This window comes from Eleutherodactylus coqui, chromosome 13 (genome assembly GCF_035609145.1).
Source record: "Eleutherodactylus coqui strain aEleCoq1 chromosome 13, aEleCoq1.hap1, whole genome shotgun sequence".
In the NCBI taxonomy this organism is placed as follows: Eukaryota; Metazoa; Chordata; class Amphibia; order Anura; family Eleutherodactylidae; genus Eleutherodactylus; species Eleutherodactylus coqui.
Window position 1 is genome coordinate 11106731 of NC_089849.1, and position 27941 is coordinate 11134671.

The 27941-nt window shown below is 45.1% G+C and overlaps 2 protein-coding genes across 2 annotated transcripts; one reads left to right on the forward strand and one right to left on the reverse strand.

Moving 5' to 3' along the window:
• Nucleotides 1-1316: 1316 nt before the first annotated feature.
• SOX12 (SRY-box transcription factor 12) lies at nucleotides 1317-3874 on the reverse strand. The gene has a single exon (XM_066586528.1). The coding sequence runs from the start codon at nucleotides 3535-3537 to the stop codon at nucleotides 2776-2778; it is 762 nt and encodes a 253-aa protein (XP_066442625.1). The 5' UTR covers nucleotides 3538-3874; the 3' UTR covers nucleotides 1317-2775.
• A 9835-nt stretch (nucleotides 3875-13709) lies between these two features.
• On the forward strand, nucleotides 13710-26776 carry LOC136587765 (purine nucleoside phosphorylase-like). Its single transcript, XM_066586527.1, has 6 exons — nucleotides 13710-13844; nucleotides 14455-14618; nucleotides 17618-17721; nucleotides 21006-21181; nucleotides 21504-21694; nucleotides 26363-26776. Exons 1-6 carry the CDS (start codon nucleotides 13822-13824, stop codon nucleotides 26587-26589), a joined length of 885 nt encoding a protein of 294 aa, XP_066442624.1. The 5' UTR covers nucleotides 13710-13821; the 3' UTR covers nucleotides 26590-26776.
• Nucleotides 26777-27941: the final 1165 nt, after the last annotated feature.

Below are 27941 nucleotides of genomic sequence, written 5' to 3' on the forward strand. Positions count from 1 at the left end.
GGGTGATGGCACTCACTACATTCCAGATGATCAATCTGTCCCAATGCACTGATGTCACTATGGTCACAGAAAGTTACAGATGACTTTTGTGCGATGGCCACGCTCCATAGAAATGAGTGGCAGTTGCATGTCATCACCACAGCCACATGATGGCTTCGTTGACTTCTAGTGGGAGGAATAAAGTCTAATTAAAATCATACCAGGTGGGCTGAGTTACTTGAGATCTTTAAAAGGGTCGTCCAGATATAAACCATTGATAGCCTATCCTTAGGCTAGGACATCAATAATAGATAGGCTGGGGTCCACCTCCCAGGAACCCTGCTGATCAGCTCTGGGCGGGTGAACTGAGCACATTTCTGCAGGAAGCAGATAGCTCCATTCCCCCTGCAGCGCCAAGGTTTGGTATTGTAGGCATAGTTCTCATTGAAGAGCATGGCTTGTAATTATAAGCCTGCCCACTGCAGTGAGAATGAAGCTGTTTGCTTGCTGCAGAATTCAGCTCTCTGCATGAGTGCACCAGCCCAGCAAACAGTTGATCAGCGAGTTTTCAGGCAGGAAACTTCAGCTGATCTACTATTGATGGCCTGTCTTTAGGATATGCGATCAATAGTTTGCAACTGGACACTCCTTTATAGTTTGAGCACCCCAGTCTTACCTTATTATGTTTGCAGACTATTAAACACCATTCAGCAGAGATTTTTTTCATTACGTTTATTGATTTCCAGACATGACGGATTCTTCATCTTCATACATCATCCCCAACCCATAATTCATCCCTCCCTCCCAACATCCCTTCCCATTAATTCTTATCCACCCCTCCCCCTATTATATCCTGATCCATCGGGCTAGAACTTTTTTTTAAGTCACAAATTGGCTCCGTTCTGTGAAAAAAAAACCCTAATGTGCAAATAGCATGATCCCATGGGACGTGATGACACTGCTTTGTTGGTAACCCCAATCCCTCAGTGCCCCAGCTCTGACGGTTCTCCAACTGCTCAGTGTCTCCGCCCTGCTGGCATCTCTGGAACACAAGACTTCTTTTGTGAATCTGGTCAGTCCCACCATCAAATGTCTTAGGCTCCGAGTCCTTACAATCAAATATGAAATCCCTGCATTAAACCTTGAGTTCCTGAGCAAGTCAAATCTGAGAAATTCACAAGACGGGGAGAGGATACCTAAAATATACGAAACATCGCCCTATTCCTCACCCCACCCTTATCCCTAAACATAAGCCCCCAGCTTGAAAGAATGAGCCCATCCCAATGTCCTGCCCCCCAAAAATATCTGTGTCCCCCAAAATACCACCCCCTAACAAGATATACCCCACCCTAAGGAATGCATTTTGGTCCCTCAAGTTCTGGCGCTCTTTCCTGTGCTGCCCCTGCCAATATATAGGCACATGCATCTTGGTATATAAATATACAGAATATATACAGTGTAAGGGTGCATTCACACTGGCGAATGAGATATTGGTTGGCGAAACTCGAAACCGATTTTGCACTTGCAATTCTGCGTTTCTGCTGTTAGAGCGATGCGGTTTGCAAGAAAGAAAAACGCATCACATCTCTGCGGCATGCGTGAGAAATCGCATATTGTTTCAAAAGCGAATATAGAAAAATTGCATCGCACTCGCATGAAATTCGCATCTACGTGGGTAGAATCACCCAAAAATAGGGCGTGCGGTGATTTTTCCCATTTGGACCGTCGGTCGGTGACAGGAAGCAATGCGTTCTTTTCACACGCGATGTCTGACTACATCGCAAGCAGTCAGACACGGTGCGTGAAAATCGCCCATGTGAGTACACCCCGATTGTGAACGTGACTAGCACGGTTATTGCACAGCGGAGACCGAATGCTGCACATTGGAGGTGCAGCGCAGACATACATAATATATACATGCAGCGAAGCAGACAATGCACCTATGTACAGACACGCGAGAGACTCAGCAACCAGACGGAGTGATATATATGGAAAGTGGCCGGCTGTGAGGAGCTGGAAAGTGGCTGGTCGCCCCCTCCTTGCTATACGAGGGGTTCTGAGGTCAGTAACGTTTCCTGAGAGCTTCGGAGGATAAAAGTGAGACGAAAGGGAGGGGGATTGAGTGCCGAGGGGGTCCTGAGGTCTGTAGAGGGTTTCTGAGCCCCTGAAATACAGGGAAATTAGTCCTGAGGTCTCGTCCTGAGGTTCATCATTGTATAGAGAGAGGGGTGAGAAATTGTCCTGAGAGAGAGAGACAGCGCAAAAGATGATAGATAGATATTAGATAGATAGATAGATAGATAGATAGGATAGTCCTTACCTGTCTCTTAGCTCTGAGTTAGTCACACCTGTCCTGAGTGCAGGGCAGACAGACAGTGGCACACGTGTGTTGTATGGAGACATGTATGTGCACACTGTAGCTAACCGGCCCGGAGATGACGGCAGCACGGGAGAGAGCGCTCACTTTGGAATGACAGACAACTCTTTTTAGGGACAGCTGCAGAGAGTGAACTAACAGACAGCTTAAAGAGACAGTTAAAAAAAAGATTCAGACAGCAACGTGAGCGAAAGCGGGGAAGCCTGTCTGCGAGCTGGAAGCTGAAAGAGACAGCAGAGAGCACCCTGAGAAACTGTAAAAGTGTCTGCTGGAGAGACAGTCAGGACGGAAAGTGCTCAAAGACTGACGGCAGAGAGTGAGAGTGTCCATGCGTTCACCTTTTCTCGTTGGGCAGGTGGGGGTAGATGACAGTTCCGGGAGGTGTTACCTGCTGCTGACGCCTCTCGTTAGGTTTGGGTTCAGAAGGAGAACACTAGGTCGGACACACTGCCGAGGAGACCGCTCCCGGATATCATCTCCACCACCTCAGGGGTGCAGTGATCGGGAAACTCGAAATGGGACCCACTGCTTGGAAGAAGCTCTTTCTCTGGAGGGACGCAAAGGGACCCCGAACAGAGCCCAGGCAGACTTTCTTCCAGGGTCTCTTCATCTTCAACTGGCTCTGGGGAGGAGGGCAGAGAGCGGGCATGTGAGTAGGGGGGCATTTCTGGGCTGCGTGCTGACGACTCCCGATTCAGCGTCTCTTCTGATTGGCCTGCTTTGTGCCCCCCCCACCCGGGATTTTCCTCCCCCCAGTGCACGCTGGAACCCAGATTCACTTCCGACTGGCACGGCGAGGGAGCAGGTTGGCACCTAGACGTGGTACGGGGCAGCCTGGCACGTGTTCTGCTTGCTGGATCCCGAGTACGTCGGCGCGGCCGATATTTGTAGTTGGGATAGTCAGCCATGTGTTTGAGCCGCAGACGTTCAGCCTCCCGGACGTAAGGGATTTTATCTGTGTCCTCCAGTAACTTCCAGCGTTGGCCAAGGCTGCGAGAGATGTCAGCATTGTGCATGTTGGGGCACAGAGACATTAGCTTACGCCTCTCTATCTGAGACCATACCATAAAGGCATTCATTGGACGCTTGATGTGCCCGCTAGGGGTCTTACACCAGCTGGGACCCCCAGGAACAGCATCAGGTGTCTTTGGGTTTCCCCCAACAGCCTTGTGTTGCACCATCCTGAGATTTGAAGCTGCTACAGAAATGCCATGCTGCTTCTAGCAGACAGTCCAGAAGTGTTGAGTTGGCAGGTGAAGTGGGTACCAGGAACCGGCTGCCCACGGCAAGGATGCAGGACAGGTGGCAGTGGGAGGATGTGAGCACTGCAGGAGAAGGTCACGGTGCCAATGAATGCCCAGGAATGTCTTTCTCTGTCTATCACCCCCAGTTCTTCTCTCTTCTCTTCCTTCCTTTGTCTCTGCTCTTTCTCTCTCTGTCCCAGACGCTGCCTCACTGCCTGTCTCCCCACTTCAGTCTGGGGGGGCCGGTGTAAACACAAGTCTGCCTGCAATCCCCCCCCCCAACTCTTCTCCTGAGCTGCCATTGGCTGCTGGGCGGGTCTGAGTCTGCACCAGCTCATTAATGGGCAGAGAAACCGAGATCAGCTCAGAAAAGGCTGCTGCTTTCTACCGACCGTGTGTGTGTATGTGTGACAGCACAGAGAGCCGTGTGTGACTGGGAAGGGAGGGGGGCAGTCGGCACGTGTCACCCTGTGTGTGTGGGGGGTAGATGGGCGCATGCACCCTGCATGCATCATTGTAGTGCCAGACACCCGGGCATGTCTGGAGTACAAGGATGCTCCAGCAGTGTCGGACTGGGATGTCTACGGCCCAGATGCAAATATTACCTGTCTGCGATGCTGCATGCTGCCTGCAGTGCAGAGGGTGTACTGTGCACCATGCATGCAGCAGGCGGGGGCGCCCTCCTGGCTCACAGCCCACCGGGGCATTCACCTGTTCCCTTGTGGGCCGGTCCAAGCCTGGGCTCTAAAACTTCAAGTGTATTTCATAGATACAACATGGGGGACAATAAGTCTTCTTACCTCCCGCTAGGTGAAGGTGTCATTATCCAGGTAGTGTCCAAGGCAGGAATTCCAAGGACGTCTTCTGGGTCACGTTCATCCCAGGGGATCTGCAGGAGGTGAAGTGTTCAGCCTCTGTCTGCCGGCAGCCATGAGTTCCGGATTTAACCTCCGAGCTCCCAGCAGCTGGAAACAACCTAAATGGAAAAACCATGAACGTTAGAAAGGAAAACCATCTCTGAGTGATCAATATCCTTCCATCCCGGACCTATAGACTCCTATGGATCTGTCGTAACCTTAAAGGGAACCTTCCACTAGAGCAGGAATAGACTGCGCTCCCCTATAACTCTTCGTTAGACAATGCCCTTTAAGTGGCAGCTCCAAATGCAAATAAGGGGTCTTGTTATTGCTTTCCATATCCGCCCCCCCCCCCCCCTCCTGCTGTACATTATATTGTTACATATATACTGTATACTGCTCAGACTCATAGGGGATTGGTATAGTGAAGAGTTCATTTACACGTAGCTATAATCATTCGCCCGAGCGGAGGCACAAACCATGCCACAGTTCGCTCAGTTATAAATAGTTTATTAGTTTTTTACAGGACGGTTCAGTCTCCGTATAACTGAATGAGAACGAATGACCGATCGGGGTTTAATCCGAAAGATCAGCGAACGAGACTGTGAGGATTTTCATGCTACTATGAAATAAACAATGAATCATAAGCAAATTATTGTTCGTCGTTCCATCGTTGCCCCTGTTTACACCGAACGATTATCTTCTAATTCAAATGATCATTCTGTATAAAAGCACCTGAACCCCTTCCTGGCATCCACCGCGCCCACGCCATCCGCAGCGGGAGCCAGGTGTGACTGACGAGATTGGTAAGAAAATCAATCCCCAATGTTAACCCTTTACATGCCAAAACAAATGTTGATCACAGCATGTAAAGTGTTGACAGAGGGAAGGCGCTCCCTGATCTGCGATCACTAAGAAAAGCAATAATGCATTGCAGTACAGAGGTACTGCAGTACATTATTGCTTACAGAAGCACTGCAAGGTAGTATCAGTGCGATCATAGCATCACGGGTTTAAGTCCTCTACACGGACATAAAAAGAGGGTAGTATTATAGTAGTTGTATTGTTGTACATAGGGGAAGTATTACTATAGTAGTACCACTAGTGAAACAATGAGTAGAACAGCCAGGGTTAAGGAGAATATTAAATTCATGCCTGATCCTGAGTCTTTTAAATAGGGGGCAATATAATAGCAGTTATATTATTGTACATAGAGGCAGTAACTACCATAATACTGCCTCCTATGTATAACAATAGAACAACTATACTACTGCTCCTATGGACAACAATATAACTACTATAATACTGCCCCCTATGTACAAGAATACAACTACTATAATACTGCCCCCTATGTACAAGAATATAACTACTATAATACTGATCCTATGTACAAGAATATAACTACTATAATACTGCCCCCTATGTACAAGAATATAACTACTATAATACTGCCCCCTATGTACAAGAATATAACTACTATAATACTGATCCTATGTACAAGAATATAACTACTATAATACTGCCCCCTATGTACAAGAATATAATTGCTATAATACTGCCCCCTATGTACAAGAATATAACTACTATAATACTGCCTCATATGTACAAGAATATAACTACTATAATACTGCCCCCTATGTACAAGAATATAACTACTATAATACTGCTCCCTATGTACAAGAATATAACTACTATAATACTGCCCCCTATGTACAAGAATATAACTACTATAATACTGCCCCCTATATACAAGAATATAACTACTATAATACTGCTCCTATGTACAAGAATATAACTCCTATAGTACTGCCCCCTATGTACAAGAATATAACTACTATAATACTGCCCCTATGTACAAGAATATAACTACTATAATACTGCCCCCTATGTACAAGAATATAACTACTATAATACCGCCCCCTATGTACAAGAATATAACTACCATAATACTGCCCTCTATCTACAAGAATATAACTACTATAATACCGTCCCCTATGTACAAGAATATAACTACTATAATACTGCCCACTATGTACAAGAATATAACTACTATAATACTGCCCCCTATGTACAAGAATATAACTACTATAATACTGCCCCCTATGTACAAGAATATAACTACTATAATACTGCTTCTATGTACAAGAATATAACTACTATAATACTGCCCCTATGTACAAGAATATAACCACTATAATACTGCCCCTATGTACAAGAATAGAACTACTATAATACTGCGCCCTATGTACAAGAATATAACTACTATAATACTGCCCCTATGTACAGGAATATAATGACTACAATACTTCCCCCTATGTACAAGAATATAACTACTATAATACTGCCCCCTATGTACAAGAATATAACTACTATAATAGTGCCCCCTATATACAAGAATTTAACTACTATAATACTGGGCTCTACTTATAATAGTTATATAATTGTACATAGGAGCAGTATTATAGTAGTTATATTCTTGTACATAGGGGGCAGTATTATAGTAGTTATATTCTTGTACATAGGGGGCAGTATTATAGTAGTTATATTCTTGTACATAGGGGGCAGTATTATAGTAGTTATATTCTTGTACATAGGAGGCAGTATTATAGTAGTTATATTCTTGTACATATGGAACAGTAGTATAGTAGTTATTTTCTTGTACATAGGGGGCAGTATTGTAGTAGTTATATACTTGTACAGAGGGGGCAGTATTGTAGTAGTTATATACTTGTACATAGGGGCAGTATTATAGTAGGTATATTCTTGTATATAGGGGGCAGTATTATAGTAGTTATATTCTTGTACATAGGGGGCAGTATTATAGTAGTTATATTCTTGTACATAGGGGGCAGTATTATAGTATTTATATTCTTGTACATAGGGGGCAGTATTATAGTAGTTATATTCTTGTACATAGGGGGCAGTGTTATAGTAGTTATATTCTTGTACATAGAGGGCAGTATTATAGTATTTATATTCTTGTACATAGGGGGCAGTATTATAGTAGTTATATTCTTGTACATTGGGGGCAGTATTATAGTAGTTATATTCTTGTACATAGGGGGCAGTGTTATAGTAGTTATATTCTTGTACATAGAGGGCAGTATTATAGTATTTATATTCTTGTACATAGGGGGCAGTATTATAGTAGTTATATTCTTGTACATAGGGGGCAGTATTATAGTAGTTGTATTCTTGTACATGGGGGCAGTATTATAGTAGTTATATTCTTGTACATAGGGGGCAGTATTATAGTATTTATATTCTTGTACATAGGGGGCAGTATTATAGTGGTTATATTTTTGTACATAGAAGCAGTATTATAATAGTCATATCCTAGTACAAAGGCAAAGTATTAATGTAGTAGTAACAGTAGTGCAACAATGAGTAGAAGAGCTAGGGTGAGGGAGAATATGAAATTTATCCCCGATGCTGAATCTGCTTGGAATATATTTACCATTTAGCTTAGGCATAATCACTGCAGCATTGATGTGAATATCATTAGTAACTAGAACAGCTCTATGTGCATCATCAGCCACTTTTGGGTACAATGTTTACCTGCCTCCAGGCATTTATTTATTCAGCCCATCTGTGCTAAATAGGATTATAACGTGATGCTGCGGCCATCCTCCGGTCACCGTGATCTCAGCTAAATTCTCCAATGTGTGTATTCAGCATTAGGTACTTAATAATGCGGCTGTTGCAGACAGATAAGCAGTGCTTCATGGGAACTGAAGATCAAGGACTATGAACATCTGAGAAGATGTAAAAGAAGATTAGAAGAACACGAAATAAAAGGAATATACATGAATACATCTTCAGGCTCCTCCGGATTCATAAAGCAGCCAAACTGAACAATTATTATTTGCTCTGCAATCTGCAGTGCCTTGTGAGTCAGGGGTGAAGCGGCCCAGGAACCTAAAGTGGCACCTATGTGTTGGTACAGCAGAGCTTAACCAACGGGTTCACTGGGGCCTATGGATCGTCAGCAGAGCCATCACAGTTGGGAGAGTCACCCATAATATAATTATGTCTACTGCCAGAATTAAAGGGCAAGTTCACATGAACACCATGTAGAACCTTCTGATATAAAGCTCTAAATCCACTACTAAGCCAAGACGTCAAAGAATATACTAAATGGGCGGCATGGCAGGGACGCTGGCATGTGGGGCAGAAGGAGCCCCACAACTAGCCTCTGAAGCTGCTACGAGCTGCATGTAAATGACGTTGGAGTGGTCTGATGGGTGGTCCAATGCTACACAGTAGTCCTGGATTACTGCATTATGTGTTCGTCAACCCCTTCCCTGGATCTTGATTGACAGTTCAAGTATGATGCGAGCAGCTGATCAAGAGCCAAGAGGAGGGCTTAATAACAGCTTAGTGCAGAAAGCTCAGGACTGCGTCTAGCAATAGAGAACCCTTTAGACTGCTCTACAGTCATTTACATAAAGCACCTGATGTTTCAAAGGCTGATTTCAGGGCTCATGAGGTAGGAATGTATGTAATCTGTTCATGTCGGTGTCCCTGACGTGTTGCTTGTCGAGTTGCTGCAGGGACGCAGATAGAGGTTTTTTAAATTATTCAGAATTCTAAGTGCTTTTTGCCACCACTAGGAGGAGCTCAATGCCTACAACTCCAATTGAGCTCAATTACAATACATTTTCAGTAAGCTGGTAAACTCCCCCTAGAGGTGGCTGCAGGCAGAAGGAATTTCACCAACTGTGTCTGTGTGAAAGGAAGCAGGAGATTACGGAGACCTAAAAACAAAATGGTGTTAAAAGACAGGCAATCATTTTAAGGTCGCACTCCATTATCTGACTCTTGTCAGCGCTGCTGGATACTTAATGCGCTGTTCAAAAAAGTTCAAGACCATGTAGATATCCTAGTACAACCCAAAGTCACTTACAGCTCATTCACACAGGCGTATTCAGTTTCGGTCCATGAAATATGCAGCTTTTTCATGGACAGAAACTGAGCATATTATGTGCTTACTGCGTTTTATTTTCTGTATTCATTGTTTTCCACATGCGCAAAAAAAAACAAAAAACAAAAGGCCGCCCTATTAATTTAATTGGTAAATACCATGTGTATTCACTGCGTTTACAAAATCCTATTGATTTTAATGGGATATTTTGGTCTCATGCGCGTGCAAAACGCATGCCGGAATACCAAAATGCAAATCATAGAATGGTAGAGTTGGAAGGGACCTCCATGGTCATCGGGTCCAACCCCCTGCTCAGTGCAGGATCACTAAATCATCCCAGACAGATGTCTGTCCAGCCTTTGTTTGAACACTTCCATTGAAGGAGAACTCACCACCTCCCGTGGCAACCTGTTCCACTCATTGATCCCCCTCACTGTCTAATATCTAATCTGTGTCTCCTCCCTTTCAGTTTCATCCTATTGCTTCTAGTCTTTCCTTGTGCAGATGAGAATAGGGCTGATCCCCCTGCAGTGTGACAGCCCTTCAGATGTTTGTAGACGGCTATTAAGTCTCCTCTCAGCCTTCTCTTCTGCTAAACATTCTCAGATCCTTTAACCGTTCCTCATAGGACATGATTTGCAGACGCTCACCATCTTGGTAACTCTTCTCTGAACTTGCTCCAGTTTGTCTATGTCTTTTTTAAAGTGGGGTGCCCAGAACTGGACCCAGTATTCCAGATGAGGTGTGACTAAGGAAGAATAAAGGGTTAATGACCTCACGTGATCTAGACTCTATGCTTCTCTGAATACATCCCAGAATTGTGTTTGCCTTTTTGGCTGCTGCATCACATTGTTGACTCATGTTCAGTCTATGATCTATTAGTATACCTGTCTTTTTCACATGTGCTGCTGCTTAGCCCAATTCCTCCCATTCTGTATGTGCTTTCTTCATTTTTCTTGCTCAGATGTAGGACTTGCATTTCTCCTTGTCAAATACCATTATGTTAGTCGCTGCCCACTGTTCCAGCTTTTCTAGATCTTTTTGAATCCTCTCTCTCTCTTCCCTAGTGTTAGCTATCCCTCCTAGCTTTGTGTCATCAGCAAATTTGATCAGTTTCCCATCAATTCCCTACTGCATTTATAACAATGTTGACCAACACTGGGCCTAGGACAGAGCCTTGTGGTCCCCACCTGATACATTCTTCCTCTTGGATGTGCAGCCATTTATGACCCCTCTTTGAGTACGATCACTCAGCCAGTTGTGAACCCACCTAACAGTTGCCTTGTCAATCCCATATTTGGTCATTTTTTCAATAAGTATAGAATGAGATACTTGGTCAAATGCTTTACTAAATTCAAGATATACTATATCCACCGCATAACAAGTCCCATTACAGAACATCAAACCCTCATGGAGTCTGTGTATGACAGTCTGGTCTTAGTCCGCTGGGGGGTAATTTTGTAGGTCTGTTTCAGTGTTCCTCCAGTCCTGATGCCGGGTTCTTTCCCTTCTCCCTGTCCAGTCCTTCTCATGTAACGGTCCGGCTGTCTGCTCCAGGCTCTGGCGACTGTGTTGGGAGACACAGCAAACCTTCTTGCTCCGGCACGTATAGATGTACTACCCTGGAGAAGCAGGACTACCTGTACAACCGGTTGGGCTGCAGGTACTCCTCATGTACCAGTAATGACGAAGACACCAGCAACATGCAGAACTGGAGAAGAATTCGTCAGGAAGGAGTGGGGAATTGTCTCCAGTCCCTTTTTGGGATTTCTTGCTGTCGCCTTTCCTGTTGTCACTAAAGCCCATGAACTGGATTCACTTCTGCTTCCCAACTGGACAGATTGATATTTCTAAAGCATTAGGCTGGATTCACACGGGCGTGTTGGCGCTCTGTATTGTTTTGGGCATTTAAGGGCTTCTTCACACAACCATATTAGCACACGGAAAAAGTGCAATACATGGAGAATAGAAGCCATTGATTTTCACCAAAGAGCGCCAGAATTGGCGGATCCAGTATTGGCACCCCATCCTATTCACAGGTGAGAGCAGGTTCACACTGCAGATAATGGAGGTCAGTGAGATCCCATGTGTGATTTTAGTGTTTTTTCTTCAATTTTTGAAGCAGAGTATTATTAGGGCAGCTGGACATTATTAATTGATTTGACATAGGCTATATTGGGGAGAGGAGGATAACAGATTATTACACTGCGCAGCAAAACTCAGTATCAAAGCAAACGACCGACAACGTGCTCCATTACAAGATCCAACAATATAGCCATTATAGTCACGATATATAAAGTATCTATTCATGGTTCCGATCCCTGGCGTAACTATAGAGGATGCGGTTGTACCCGGGCCCAGGAGCCTTAGGGGGCCCATAAGGCCTCTCTTCTCCATATAGGGAGCCCAGTACTATGAATAAAGCATTATAGTTGAGGGCCCTGTTACAGGTTTTGCATTGGAGCCCAAGAGCTTTAAGTTACGCCTCTAGTTTCGATTCATGCTACCATGGATTGTCAGCTCTTGTGGTCAGCATATATATGCATGTGATATTAGATGTCACATGGGCAGACACAAATGCCGCTATATACAGAATATAATAAGGTTATCTTGCCCGTGATAACCTGACACAGAGATAGGCACCCGTTATTGGATAAGCTATGGTCCTGATATATGGAGATGTCCAACAATCTGCTCTCTGTTAGATAATTGAGAACATAAGGCTCCTTCATTTCCTCATAAGAGACGGAGGTGTAATTGATAAATTGAATCAGAGCTGAGTATCCTCGGCTGGGAGTCTCCGTACAGACAGCTGGATGAAACACTGGGCCATTTAAAGGGCAATTCATATTTTAAGACGCATCAGCATCCGTACATAGATATAGAGCTAGCGGTGATTTACCTTTAAACCGTTTAGGACCATGATGCTTTACAGTATTCAAATGTCTACTTGTCTGGTGAGGTTTTCCATCCTAGCAGGGGGAACCTGTTGAGGTGGGTGCAAGACCTCCGAGCATCACAAAGTATTTGGAGTATTTATACTATGTCACAGTTTACAAACGGAAATAACCTACATAAAAGAAGTGTCACCTTGTATGTACATGACTAAGGCCGCCTGCAGACGACCAGGTCAGATCCGGCTGCAGCGGGACCCGGCCCGAGCGCCTGCAGAGAGCACCGCGGACTCACCTGCTCCCGCAGCTCCTGCTCTTTCATGTGCCGGCTGCGCAGAGCGGAGCTGGCAGCGGGTGAGTGACGTTTCTGTGTGGGGCTCTGCGAGCCCAGCACAGAATTAGTGCATGCCGCGGTTTGTTTGCTGCCCGTGATTTCGCGCAGACAAACCGCGTCCGTCTCCATAGGATTGCGTGCTGTAATACAATCCTATGCAGACGTCCAGGGGCGGAAATTCTGCGGGGAATCCCGCCACGGAATTTCCGCCCGTCTGCAGGCGGCCTTATCCTGTACTGATCCCTGATTATATCCTGTATTATCCTCGAGAGCGGCACTCACTATTCTGCTGGTGGGGTCACTGTGTACATACATTACTGATCCTGAGTTACATCCTTTATTATATTCCAGAGCTGCACTCGTAATTCTGCTGGTGGAGTCACTGTATACATACATTACTTATCCTGTACTTACCCTGCGTTACATCCTGTATTATACTCCAGAGCTGCACTCACCATTCTGCTGGTGAAGTCACTGTGTACATACATTACTTATCCTGTACTGCTCCTGAGTTACATCCTGTATTATACTCCAGAGCTGAACTCACTATTCTGCTGGTGGGGTCACTGTGTACATACATTACTGATCCTGTACTGATCCTGAGTTACATCCTGTATTATCCTCCAGAGCTGCACTCACTATTCTGCTGGTGGAGTCACTGTGTACATATATGACTGATCCTGAGTTACATCCTGTATTATACTCCAGAGCTGCACTCACTATTCTGCTGGGGGAGTTACTGTGTACATACATTACTTATCCTATACTGATCCTGAGTTACATCCTGTATTATACTCCAGAGCTGCACTCACTATTCTGATGGTGGAGTCACTGTGTACATACATTACTTATCCCGTACTGACCCTGAGTTACATCCCGTATTATACTCCAGAGCTGCACTCACTATTCTGCGGATAGAGTCACTGTGTACATTCAGTCTGTCTCTGTAGACATGAGATTTTCTGCAATTATCTAATACTGTATATATAACCACTGCAACACCAAAATAGTGCATCAGGCAGCAGCAGGCCGCACCCCGTGACCGCTCAGAGGCGGCATCACACACCCCCTTCTCTCCAAAACTCCAACTCAAGTTCTGTCCCGTGCAAATGATTAAGTTCAGCCTCGGGCCATTATGGACATCCTTATATTGCTGGTTAAGAGTCACCACAGACATTTCAGACTGCAAGCGAGAAGAGACACGGGGCAGTGATGCACAGCAAGGAGGACCTCAGGTGAGAGTTCTGCATGGGGCACGTAGGGAGGGCTTAGTCACTGAAGTGATTTCCACATCTGTGTGTTGCCAGTGTTTGCAGCCGGCCGCACACGGACCCATGCACACGTTATTTTTACATGCACTAAAGATCCATGTGAAAAAAACAAATTACAGCATATCCTATTCTGATCTGATTTCTTGAATTCACCCATTCAAGTCAATGGGAGCACAACCCCCCCCCCCCCCAAAAAAACACGGAGCAGCCCGCTGCACTTCATACAGGGAGCAGAAGACTGTATGTCATCCCTTACATTGAGCACACATTAAGGAAAGAGGCGTGGCCTATATGTGACAACATGAGACAAAGTTTTCGCGCAAATTAAGCCAACTAATTAAGCCAACTATAAAGTTGTACAACTATCTACAAACGCATCGTGCACCTTTGATCACTGTGATTAATTTGTCGTACCTTTAATTTTCCCATTGCGACTGAAAGCCATGGTCTGATTGGCTGCTACGGGCAACACCTCCATTTTTAGTTTGCACTAAAGGCTATACTTATCCCCTCCGACCCCCCACATCCTCCCCAAAGAAAACATCTCTTCTACCATTGTCTCCTGCCTAAACAGATATGAGGACTGCGAGGAGACGGCTCGTTGGCTCTTGGACCGGATCCAGTCTCCCCCGGACATTGCCATCATCTGTGGTTCTGGTTTGGGTCTCCTTGCAGAAACATTAAGTGACCCCAAGACCTTTGATTATACCCAAATCCCACATTTTCCAGCAAGTACGGGTAAGCGGCAGCGGCAATCTATGCAAGGAATTTCTGTAAGTAGTTTAAAGGGTTTTTTGGGAACATTTTTTAAAAAAAGTTTACAAATGGTTAAAATGAAAAAAATTGAATACTCCCCTATACCTGCTGCAGCCTCGGTGCCCGCCGCAGGGAACCCTGAAGAAGCAGTGGGCGATCGCGTACCATTCAGTGTGCAGCTGACGCTCAGCTAGTCACGGGCTTCACATTTGACAAACTTTCCTTTTTTTAACAATTTAGGAGACGTACAAATATAACATTAATTATTAACATTTTGAGGAACACTTTTTTTCCTGCATCAAGCCAACATTGCAAAGGCTCATGGGTGTCAGAATGATAGACACCCCCACAAATGACCCCTTTTTAAAAACTACACCCCTTAATGTATTCACTGAGGGGGTCAGGAGGATTTTGACTCCACAGTTTCTTTTCAGGAGTCAATGCGATTTAGAGGAGAAAACATAAAATTTAATATTTTTAAAATGGTATTTTAAAGACAGGATTTTTTTCTAGAGTGAACATGAAAATGAGGATTTGCAGCCCAAAATGGATCCCCCTGTTTGTCCTGTGCTCAGAAACATACCCGTTGTGGCCCTAATATTATGTCTGGATGCACAACGGGGCCCAAACCGAAAGGAGCAGCCGGTGGCTTTTAGAACAGACATTATGCATGAAGGTGATTTAGGCCCCATTGCACCCTTGTGGAGCCACTGAGCGGCCAAAACGATGGAGAACCCCCACAAATGACCCCATTTTGAAAACTAGACCCCTTAACGAATTCATCTAGGGGGGTCATGAGTATTTTGACTCCACAGTTTTTGAATTAAACTAAGCAAAGCAATTTTTCATTTTTTGGGCAATTATGTCATTTTAAAAACAGTTTTTTTTGTAAAGCACACCTATGAATGAAGACCTTCACCCCAAAATAGATCCCCTTGTTTGTCCCGTGTTCAGAGACATACCCATTGTGGCCCTAATCTTCTGTCTGCATGCACAATGGGGCCCAAACCGATCAAAGCGTCAAACTTCAACTGCCTTTTAAATTTTACATGATGGCCGTTATCATTGGATAACGGTGACCACATGACTGGAGATCGCTCACCGCGGCCCTCGGTCACTGTTCCAGGCTCTCAGCTTGTAGATTTTAAATTTCCCGCCCATCCGCAGCTTCTGCGTTTGCGTCTGCCATTTTGGCAATTGGTGTATGCGCTGAAGTTGGGGAAAAGTCCACGAATAAAAAAGACCCCATCAGGGGAAATCGCTGGAGGCCTTAGGTAAGTAATTTCACCTCTCCTCACGAATCGGATCTGTGACGGGAGGTGAAACTTTAACATTTTTTTTTACTTTTACGTGATCGCCGTTATCCATTGGATAGCGGCGATCACGTGACCAGGGAATGCATACCGTTGCCCCCCCGTGCAACGTTCAATAGCCAAAAGCGGGGAGATTTTATATTATCCCGGCAATCTGCAGCGGCTCCTGGTGACAGCTCCCTGCTCTCGGCTACTCATACCAGCAGGGAGTTTTTAAATTTCCCGGGCCTCTGCGCAAGTGCATGACGTTATGCCGTCTGGCGCACATACATAGATGCCGGCGTCAGCTCCTGAAGGGGGAGAACGCCACGGGACACCGCGGAGGACGGGGTGAGTATCCTCAGTTCCCCTTACAGATCTGATCTGTAAGGGGAGCAGAAACTTTTTTTTTAACTTTCCATTGACTTTAATGCGATCGCGTGACCAGGAAACGGGGCTTTCCGTTGCCTCCCACGACAGCTCCAGGTTGTCGGCTACCTCCAGGAGCCGGCAGCCTGAAGCTGCTATGTCCAGAGCCTGCAGGGCTTTAATCCCCAGAGGATGCATGTTTATACGTCCTCGGGGATTAAAGCCCAATTAGGCAGGACGTAAAAACACTATGGGGTGGTCACTAAGGGGTTAAAGAAGAAAGCATTTTCACAGTAAGAGCCGACACTTTGTATCACTGTTAAGTCACAGGCCTCAGTGGGGATTCTCCTATGGCCGCTGAAGCCTCTGAGTTGCTGAGCATCTTGGGCGCAATAGACGGAACGTCACCTTCAGCCACTACAGGATGGGCAGCTGCGGGGGCAGGGGAGTACAGTATTCAATTTTTCTTCAGTTTAACCTTTTATAATTTGTTTTTATTTTCCCGGAAAACCCCCTTAATACCAATAGACATTATCGGGATATTCTCACACGTTGTGGAACAGCTGCAATCTCAGTTCAATCCGCAGCAGGCTGAGCTTTGGTGTTCTGTCTCGGATTTCATGTAGATTCACACGCAGATTAAGCCCCATTCAATGCGGCAAATCCCCGTGCAGCACCCGGCGCGGTTTCCGCACCAAGAACTGACTTGTCAATTCTTTTTTTCTGCGACGCAGATATCAGAAACTACATGCAAAAAAAACCCACAACATATGAACTATGTCATAGACTTCCATAGCATTCGATAGAATGCTAAAACGGTGCGGATTTAGTCCGTTTTGGGCTTAAAATACCGCCGTGTGAACGAGGCCTTAGGGTATGTTCACACAATAAAACACAAGTGAGATTTCATTGAAAATCCTGCAGAGGAAATCCACACGGCAATTGCGGATTTCTGCCATGGATTCAATCAGGCCAATCCAAGTGCAGAACACCCAACATGGATTCCATGCAGAATCCGTGTAAAGTGATGTCTATTTTTTATCCATACTGCGGCATAACTAGGTAGATTTGTCATTCAGGACTTCAGGAAAGTTGAAATTGCAAATGGATAATGTGCCTGGTTATGCTGTGATATTGGAAGGGGTGAGTGCTGCTGCACAACCAAGCAAACTTGTCCTTCAGAAGTCTGAGAAAGTTGGGTGACAACCCATGTGGGAGTTGTAAATGCAGTTATGTTGGTTGTCACCCAGCTTTCCCAGGAACAGATATAACCTGGAAGAATATTTTGAACTGTCTGCATTGACTCTTCTGTGTTTTCAGTGGCGGGACACTCGGGGCAGCTGGTGTTTGGCACTCTGCAGGGCAAGTCATGCGTCTGTATGAAAGGTCGATTCCATGTCTATGAAGGATATCCCCTATGGAAAGTAAGACCTGAGATCTGTGCGTGTGACAACCTCCTGATCAGCTGTGTTACATTGTTTCCCACAAGACACTTTATGTAATTGCGCTCCTATTTAAATGGCTCCTGTGGCACGATATGACTGCCGCCAGGAGGCTGCTATTCTTCTGAGCCTGTCAGCACGGTGTGCAGCGAGATAGTCCGACAGACTGCTTGTTAGGGATAAGCAACCTTTTAAGAGGGTTGTAAGGCAGCCTTTCCCTAGCAAGTTGGTCCTTTCTTGGAGAGGCAGAGAAGGGCAGAATTAGAGTTATTCAGATAGGCATGTTGTGTCCAGGAGACTCAGGCGCAACAGACGCCCATCCGTGTGTTACCTGTTCTGCACGGAGAGTGCATGTTGTATGTCCTATTCATGTCTGTGAAAATGGATTAGATTAGGACATACAGGTTGGCCTGGCTAAACATGCATATATTCTCAATGGGGAGACAGGAATAAGCCGCTGCCAGACTGCTGTGAACCCTCCAGATCCCTCTGGCAGCAGCTTATTTTTCTTGAAAACATAAGAATCCAACTGGCTGATCCTTTCTTTCTGCCATCAGAGGAGACCCGGGACATCACTATACACATTATATAGTCAGCAGATCTGTCAAAATCAGCAAATCAGCCAACATTCAGCTAATACATGTGGTCCACCTTACAGTTTAGTATCTGGAATACTGTATATAGGCACTGCACAGTTCGTCTGCCTTTCTGTATGCTGGGTGTAATTGCTATTAAAAAGTTTGTACCAATATTACCTTCTATCACCCCTCCATAGGATAGGGAATAAAAGTCTGATCTGTGGGGGGCTTACCACTGAGACCCTGTATAATGCCAAAAAAGTGACCCATGTCCCCCTCATATGCTCACAGCACCCTCCACAGTGAGGACGAGATTGAATGCAGTGACGGTCACACACGCGCGGTGCTGCTCCATTCATCTTCAATGACAGAGATAGCAGAGTGCTTGTACTCTGCTATTTTCATCAACCTCATTGAAATGAATGGAGCTGCTCCGCACATGTGTGACCGTCGCTCCATTCAATCTCCACATCACTGTGGGTGGGTGCAGCGAACACTCAGTGATGAGAAGAGAGGGACAGGGGACCCCTGTCCTTGCGATCAGTGAGACCCCCACAGATCAGACTTTTATCATCTATCCTGTGGATAAGTGATAGAGGTCAATCTTGGTACAACCCCTAACCTTCTGTATAATATTACATGGTACTTCTCATGCCCTGTATGCTGAGTGCAATTCTCATTGTCAGGGCTTATTCAGACGACCGTATTTTGGCTGGGTATTCACGCCGGCCGATATACGGCATACCTCTCTGCAGGGGGAGGAGGCTGGAAGAGCCGGGAGCAGTGCACTGAGCTCCCGCCCCCTCTCCGCCCCTCAGCACGATTTGCAATGAGAGGAGGCGGGGCAGAGTTAAGTTTCAGGGACTTGGCTCCACCCAATCCAGCCCCCTCCCATTGCAAATAGTGCCGAGGGGCGGAGAGGGGGCGGAAGCTCGGAGCACTGCTCCCGGCTCTTCCAGCCCACTCCCCCTGCAGTGAGGGACGCCGTATATCGCGCGGCGTGAATACCTGGCCTGAGCCTGTATTTTGTATATACAGACACTACACAGTACCACGTATTCTGTACAGTACTTACGGACATTAAACAGTGCCATTTCTTACTCTGTAAGGGCCCTTTTGCACGTGACGACAGTTGGAAACAGATGCCCAATGGGTCATCCCAGCGATAATCGTTCCTGGCCGTTACACAGGAATGAGTATTGCTGAGCAAATGGAAGCGGAGCGGAGATTGTTACGGCCCGTCCGCCTCCCATTCACAGTAAACAGGCCATCATTCACAATGGGCTGATCTATCGTCCAGTTTCATGCATGCATAAAACTGAACGACGAAGGAGAAGAGAACGATAGTTGTTCAGATTCCCGCTGGATGCCAAAATCTGAATGATTTATCGACCCGTGAAAAAAGGCCAACAGTTAAATGGGGATTTCCAGGAATGAACTATTGATTGCCAGGGGGCTGCTGCTTGGGACCTCCAGTGATCAGCTGTTTTCAGGCCCACCATCAGTGTACAGGGAACCGTAAGCTAACAACTCCCTCTCCATTGTAGCAAAATGGGTTGGTAATGCAGGCGCAGCTCCCATTTAATTCAATGCAATACCAACCCAAGCCGTCAGAGATTCCAAGCAGCAAACCCTCATCAATGATCTATTACTGACCTATCCTGTGGTCATTAGTCCCAGAAAGCCCCCTCTAATGGATGAATAACGGCACAGCACCACTAAGCAGTATATAGCGTTTACTATATTTGCATTCTCCATACATGGCATCCACTGCACAGTACGGCTTCCCTTCAATTGGGTATAGGGATTAAATCACAGAATATGTACGTACAGAGAATTACACGGCACGGGTTCCATTGGTACTGTTTAGATTCTCTGTATGTATGGAGCTTAACGCTATAGTTCTTACCTTAAACCATAAGGGCGGCTTCACACGGGCGTATTTGCGCACGTAATATGCAAGTAAGGGTGCGGGCAGACGAGCGTAGGCGTATTTACGTTCGCACAAGCGCAACGTATAATCGCCCGAGCGATCGTTTTTCACTGATCACGACCAGAGCTAGAAAGCGTATTTTCGTTTGTTCCTACTTTGCAAACGGTCTTTTCGGCGATCGAATATGCGTTGGCGCGTATTTCGGTCGCATATGTTCCGTTTTTTTTTTCGAATTGCCGTTTTTACGTGCCGTAAAATCGCCCATGTGAACGAATACATTCGAAACCATTGCCTCAGATGGTCACGTATATACGTTTGGTCGCAAAAACGCGCCGTTTATGCGCTCGTCTGCCCGCACCCTAATAGAGCTAATTGGTATCAATGAGTAAGCACTCTTTCCAAATTTTGATAGCACCAAAAAACAACACACTAGCTCCTCTTCTGCGCATTTGAAGGGTCCCCATAGAAGTCTATGGGGGGTGGGCAAATGCACGTGCAAGGAGATGCACAATCGGCTGCACAATTTCGCTTGAAAAAGGACACATCTGGAACTCGTTAGACTAAATAATCATTTAAATTGGGGCATGTTTCTCTATAAACTAACATGCCCTGCGGGCACTAAAGTTGCAGTAATATACGCCGACATGTGCACAAAAAAATCTTGTTCATAGAGCAAATACTGAGGCGTGTGCAATTGTGCATAAACCAGAGTGAAGCCACCCTAAATCTGTGACATTCTGATAATGTTCCTCCAGGTCACTTTCCCAATCAGAGTGTTTAAGCTTCTGGGAGTAAAGCTGCTGATGGTGACGAATGCGGCGGGATCCCTCTGCAACACCTACAGACCAGGAGACCTGATGATAATTCGGGATCACATCAACATGCCGGGACTGGCTGCTCTGAGCCCTCTGCGAGGTCCCAATGATGAGAGGTGACTGCCGGGTGGGGATATAAACCAGCAACCAACTAATACTTCCATGGCTTCTGCTTATCAGTACTCAAAACCTGGAGAGTAAACATAAAAAAATCAAGATAAGTTCTACCGATATATACATTCATGCAGGTTTTTACTTATACTGTGAGGAGGTTCTGCAGCAGATGAGGCAGTGTATTGAACTATAAACTACAGCTACTTTAGAGCTTCGTTAACCACAGAGTTAAGCATTGTCTGTCGACTATGGACTGACTCCATCCCATTGTGAGGGAAGCAAAGATTGGTCACTGACCATCAATATTTTTTACATTTCTTGCAGGTTTGGCCCGCGGTTTCCCTCTCTCTGGGACACATATGACCATCAGCTGCGTACTACTGCTCTGGAAATCGCCAGTAAAATAGGTCAAGCCGATCTGATCCACGAAGGGGTTTACTGCATGGTGGGGGGTCCAAACTTTGAGTCAGTTGCAGAAGCCAGATTTCTTCAGAAGCTGGGGGCAGACGCTGTAGGTGAGTGTTGTGTAAAAGAGGTAGGAGCTACTACCAGACTGCCATTAATCATTTCTGATCCGGTGTTGGACCAACTATAATACTGCCCCCCTATGTACAAGAATATAACTACTATAATACTGCCCCCTATGTACAAGAATATATCTACTATAATACTGCTCCCTATGTACAAGAATATAACTACTATTATACTGCCCCCTATGTACAAGAATATAACTACTATTATACTGCCCCCTATGTACAAGAATATAACTACTATAATACTACCCCTATATACAAGAATACAACTACTATAATACTACCCCCTATGTACAAGAATATAACTACTATAATACTGTCCCCTATGTACAGGAATATAACTACTATAATACTGCCCCCTATGTACAACAATATAACTACTATAATACTGCCCCCTATATACAAGAATATAACTACTATAATACTGCCCCCTATGTACAAGAATATAACTACTATAATACTGCCTCCTATATACAAGAATATAACTACTATAATACTGTCCTCTATGTACAAGAATATAACTACTATAATACTGCTCCTATGTGCAAGAATATAACTACTATAATACTGCCCCCTATGTACAAGAATATAACTACTATAATACTGCCCCCTATGTACAAGAATATAACTACTATAATACTGCCCCCTATGTACAAGAATATAACTACTATAATACTGCCCCCCTATGTACAAGAATATAACTACTATAATACTGCCCCCCATGTACAATAATATAACTACTATAATACTGCTCCTATGTACAAGAATATAACTACTATAATACTGCCCCCTATGCACAAGAATATAACTACTATAATACTGCCCCCTATGTACAAGAATATAACTACTATAATACTGCCCCCCATGTACAATAATATAACTACTATAATACTGCCTCCTATATACAAGAATATAACTACTATAATACTGTCCCCTATGTACAAGAATATAACTACTATAATACTGCCCCCTATGTACAAGAATATAACTACTATAATACTGCCCCCCATTTACAAGAATATAACTACTATAATACTGCCCCCTATGTACAAGAATATAACTACTATAATACTGCCCCCTATGTAGAAGAATATAACTACTATAATACTGCCCCCTATGTAGAAGAATATAACTACTATAATACTGCCCCCTATGTACAAGAATATAACTACTATAATACTGCCCCCTATGTACAAGAATATAACTACTATAATACTGCCTCCTATGTAGAAGAATATAACTACTATAATACTGCCCCCTATGTACAAGAATATAACTACTATAATACTGCCTCATATGTACAAGAATATAACTACTATAATACTGCTCCTATGTACAAGAATATAACTACTATAATACTGCTCCTATGTACAAGAATATAACTACTATAATACTGCCCCCTATGTAGAAGAATATAACTACTATAATACTGCCCCCTATGTACAAGAATATAACTACTATAATACTGCCCCCTATGTACAAGAATATAACTACTATAATACTGCCCCCTATGTACAAGAATATAACTACTATAATACTGCCTCCTATGTAGAAGAATATAACTACTATAATACTGCCCCCTATGTACAAGAATATAACTACTATAATACTGCCTCATATGTACAAGAATATAACTACTATAATACTGCTCCTATGTACAAGAATATAACTACTATAATACTGCTCCTATGTACAAGAATATAACTACTATAATACTGCTCCCTATGTACAAGAATATAACTACTATAATACTGCTCCTATGTACAAGAATATAACTACTATAATACTGCTCCTATGTACAAGAATATAACTACTATAATACTGCTCCTATGTACAAGAATAGAACTACTATAATACTGCTCCTATGTACAAGAATAGAACTACTATAATATTGCCCCCTATGTACAAGAATATAACTACTATAATACTGCTCCTATGTACAAGAATATAACTACTATAATACTGCCCCCTATGTACAAGAATATAACTACTATAATACTGCTCCCTATGTACAAGAATATAACTACTATAATACTGCCCCCTATGTACAAGAATATAACTACTATAATACTGCCCCTATGTACAAGAATATAACTACTATAATACTGCCCCCTATGTACAAGAATATAACTACTATAATACTGCCCCTATGTACAAGAATATAACTACTATAATACTGCTCCTATGTACAAGAATATAACTACTATAATACTTCCCCCTATGTACAAGAATATAACTACTATAATACTGCCCCCTATGTACAAGAATATAACTACTATAATACTGCCCCCTATGTACAAGAATATAACTACTATAATACTTCCCCTATGTACAAGAATATAACTACTATAATACTGCCCCCTATGTACAAGAATATAACTACTATAATACTGCCCCCTATGTACAAGAATATAACTACTATAATACTGCCCCCTATGTACAAGAATATAACTACTATAATACTGCCCCTATGTACAAGAATATAACTACTATAATACTGCCCCCTATGTACAAGAATATAACTACTATAATACTGCCCCCTGGAGATAAGACTATGGATCACGATGTGCTTTTCGATCGATTGAGGACATTACACCATTTGGGCTTCTGTCCATTATTATTCAGTATATGCATTACTAGAAGGGCTGTTTTCTCTCTGTCCTCTGGCATTCTGGGACTTTTCACGCACCAGTGGGTTCCTTATATTGGTCACTGAACCCTGCATACAGGGCAGGGGGCTTCAGAGTTCAATCTCGACTGAGCTGAAAAGAAAAATGTTTGTCGGTTTAAAAAAGAAGCCCCTGTGACCATACCCCTTCAGATCAGCGGCTTCTACTTCTGTCCAACTTTGTAACAATATTTCTCCTCCATAAATTGGTCAGAAAATATTGATTGTGTGAATGTGTAATTACTGAGAACAATCACATTTGGCTGCGCTGAGACACAGCTGCTTATGGGGGAACTGCTTACATAGCAATCCCTGAATTGATTACTGCAGAATGGAGAATGGCTGAAAACCTGCCTGCAATTCTGCATCACAATCCACAGATCTGCTGTGGAATTCTCCAGCTGCGGATTTGGCTGCGCAGTTCCATCCCGTGTGAGAGGTCCTTTACCACAAGCCTCCAGACTGATACATTGTAACAGACTATCAGGAGGAGAGAGATTTGTGCTGCTGAAGTGTTCATCTAGGAGTTTCTTACAGTTTATAATAAAGGGGCTTCTTCTAGAGAAAAGGGGGCCAAAACTGTACAAAAATTCACCATGTGCCAAAAAGTGGTGCAATTTTTGTTGTGAACTAAGGCCTCGTGTCCACGGGTAAATTAATATTTAAAATCCGCAGCGTTTCTCCCGCACGCGGATCCGCGCCCCATAGGGATGCATTGGACACCTGCAGGTAGTTAAATACCTGCGGATGTCATTTTTACCGTTAGGCGCGGATCCGTGTGTGGAAAAAAAAAATGGACATGCTCCATTTTCGTGCGGGTCTCCCGCGAGGACGGCTCCCGAAGGCTTCTATTGAAACCTATGGAAGCCGTCCGGATCCGCGGGAGACCCGTGCCTGAATTAAACTCACCTGCTCCAGACGATGCGGTTCTTCCCTTCTTCGCGTCCGGATCTTCTTTCTTCGGCCCGGCAGATGTGCCAGCGCATGTGCGCGGCATGCCGAGCACATCCGCCGGGCCGAAGAAAGAAGATCCGGCCGCGAAGGAAGGAAGATCCGCATCGGCCGGAGTAGGTGAGTTTATTCTGATTTTTAGGCCTCATGGCCGCGGGGCAGGAGGGACCCGCTGCAGATTCTACATGGAGAATCCGCGGCGGGCCTGATTTTCCCCGTGGACATGAGGCCTAAGCCAGCTAAAAAGGTGGACTAGACAGCCTTACAATGTAGCAGATATATCGTGTAAACCTGACGCATTCTAAGACGGTCTAGGCCAAAGTTTGCAGCATGAGGGCGCATTCAGACGACCATATATCGGCTGGGTTTTCACGCCGGCCGATATACCGCGTCTCTCTCTGCAGGGGGAGGAGGCTGGAAGAGCCGGGAGCAGTGCTCTGAGCTCCTGCCCCCTCTCCACCCCCCTGCACTATTTTCAATGAAGAGAGGCAGGACAGGGCGGAGCTGATTCCCAGAATTTAGCCCCGCCCCCATTCTGACTCTTCATTGCAATAAGTGCAGGGGGGCGGAGAGGGGGCGGGAGCTCAGTTCCTGCTCCCGGCTCTTCCAGCCTCCTCCCCCTGCAGAGAGGGACGCCGTATATCGGCCGGCGTGAAAACCCGGCCGATATACGGTCGTCTGAATGAGCCCTTAGACCGTATTAGTAAATAAGCCCCAATGTCTCCATTCTCTATGGTGTCTCTCGCCAGGACAGAATTAGCTGCGCGCCACTTCACTGTATAGACACAGTACATCCTTGTTGCGTGCGCCAATCTCAATGCCCTATCTGGGCATGTATATGCGCGTAACACGCTGCAAAGCGCTGCAGAATAAGTTGGCGCTATACAAATAAAGATTATGATAATAGGACATTCTGTAATTTTTCAGTTTTGCGCACGTATTTCGGAGGCACAATTAAATTCTATGGGAGATTGGTACTCTGTATCACCTGATGTTTAACGCCGGCACTGAGATATCACTCTTCTTCACAGGTATGAGTACGGCCCCAGAAGTGGTGGTTGCAAAGCATTGTGGGATGCGAGTGTTCGGTCTCTCGCTGATCACTAACCGGGTGGCGCAGGCGTACGAGCGGCAGGAGACGGTGAACCACAGCAGCGTCCTGGAGGTGGGGAAGCAGCGCTCGCAGCTCCTGCAGGCCATCATCACCGACCTGGTGCGAAGCGTCCAATTCGAGAACCACCAAGAGCCGGCAGCATGAGGCAGCGCACGGGACGGCGGCAGGACCTGACGGGACACCATCGTCATGTACTCCAGCCTAGAGGAGACGGGACTGCGGCGGCACGGACGACCGCACGGGATTTACTGCTTTATATTGTAGACCTCATACAATGTGATAGGTCAGAAATAAAAGTATATGGTAACCAGAGAACCGCGCACTACAACCCCCATCATGTGATAATGTCCCATCAGCCTCGTGTCTCATCCTCTAATGAGTGATACAGTCTCCTGAGCTTGTATCTAATCCTCTCATGCATGATACTGTCTGCTGGGCTGTGTATCTAATCCTATCATGCGTGATACTGTACTCAGTGCTGTGTATCTAATCCTATCATGCGTGATACTGTACTCAGTGCTGTGTATCTGAGCCTGCTGTGTGTGACACTGTACTCAGTCAGGGGCGTAACTATAGAGGGTGCAGGGGATGTGGTTGCACCCGGGCCCAGGAGCCTTAGGGGGCCCATAAGGCCTCTCTTCTCCATATAGGGAGCCCAGTACTATGAATAAAGCATTATAGTTGGGGGCCCTGTTACAGGTATTGCATTGGGGCCCGGGAGCTTCAAGTTACACCTCTGTACTCAGCGCTGTGTATCTGAGCCTGCTGGGTGTGATACTGTACTCAGCGCTGTGTATCTGAGCCTGCTGTGTGTGATACTGTACTCAGCGCTGTGTACCTAAGCCTGCTGTGCGTGATACTGTACTCAGCGCTGTGTATCTGAGCCTGCTGTGTGTGATACTGTACTCAGTGCTGTGTATCTCTGCCTGCTGTGTGTGATACTGTACTCAGTGCTGTGTATCTCAGCCTGCTGTGTGTGATACTGTACTCAGTGCTGTGTATCTGAGCCTGCTGGGTGTGATACTGTACTCAGCGCTATGTATCTCAGCCTGCTGTGTGTGATACTGTACTCAGCGCTGTGTATCTGAGCCTGCTAGGTGTGATACTGTACTCAGTGCTGTGTATCTGAGCCTGCTGTGTGTGATACTGTACTCAGCGCTGTGTATCTGAGCCTGCTGGGTGTGATACTGTACTCAGCGCTGTGTATCTGAGCCTGCTGTGTGTGATACTGTACTCAGCGCTGTGTACCTAAGCCTGCTGTGCGTGATACTGTACTCAGCGCTGTGTATCTGAGCCTGCTGTGGGTGATACTGTACTCAGTGCTGTGTATCTCTGCCTGCTGTGTGTGATACTGTACTCAGTGCTGTGTATCTCAGCCTGCTGTGTGTGATACTGTACTCAGTGCTGTGTATCTGAGCCTGCTAGGTGTGATACTGTACTCAGTGCTGTGTATCTAAGCCTGCTGAGTGTGATACTGTACTCAGTGCTGTGTATCT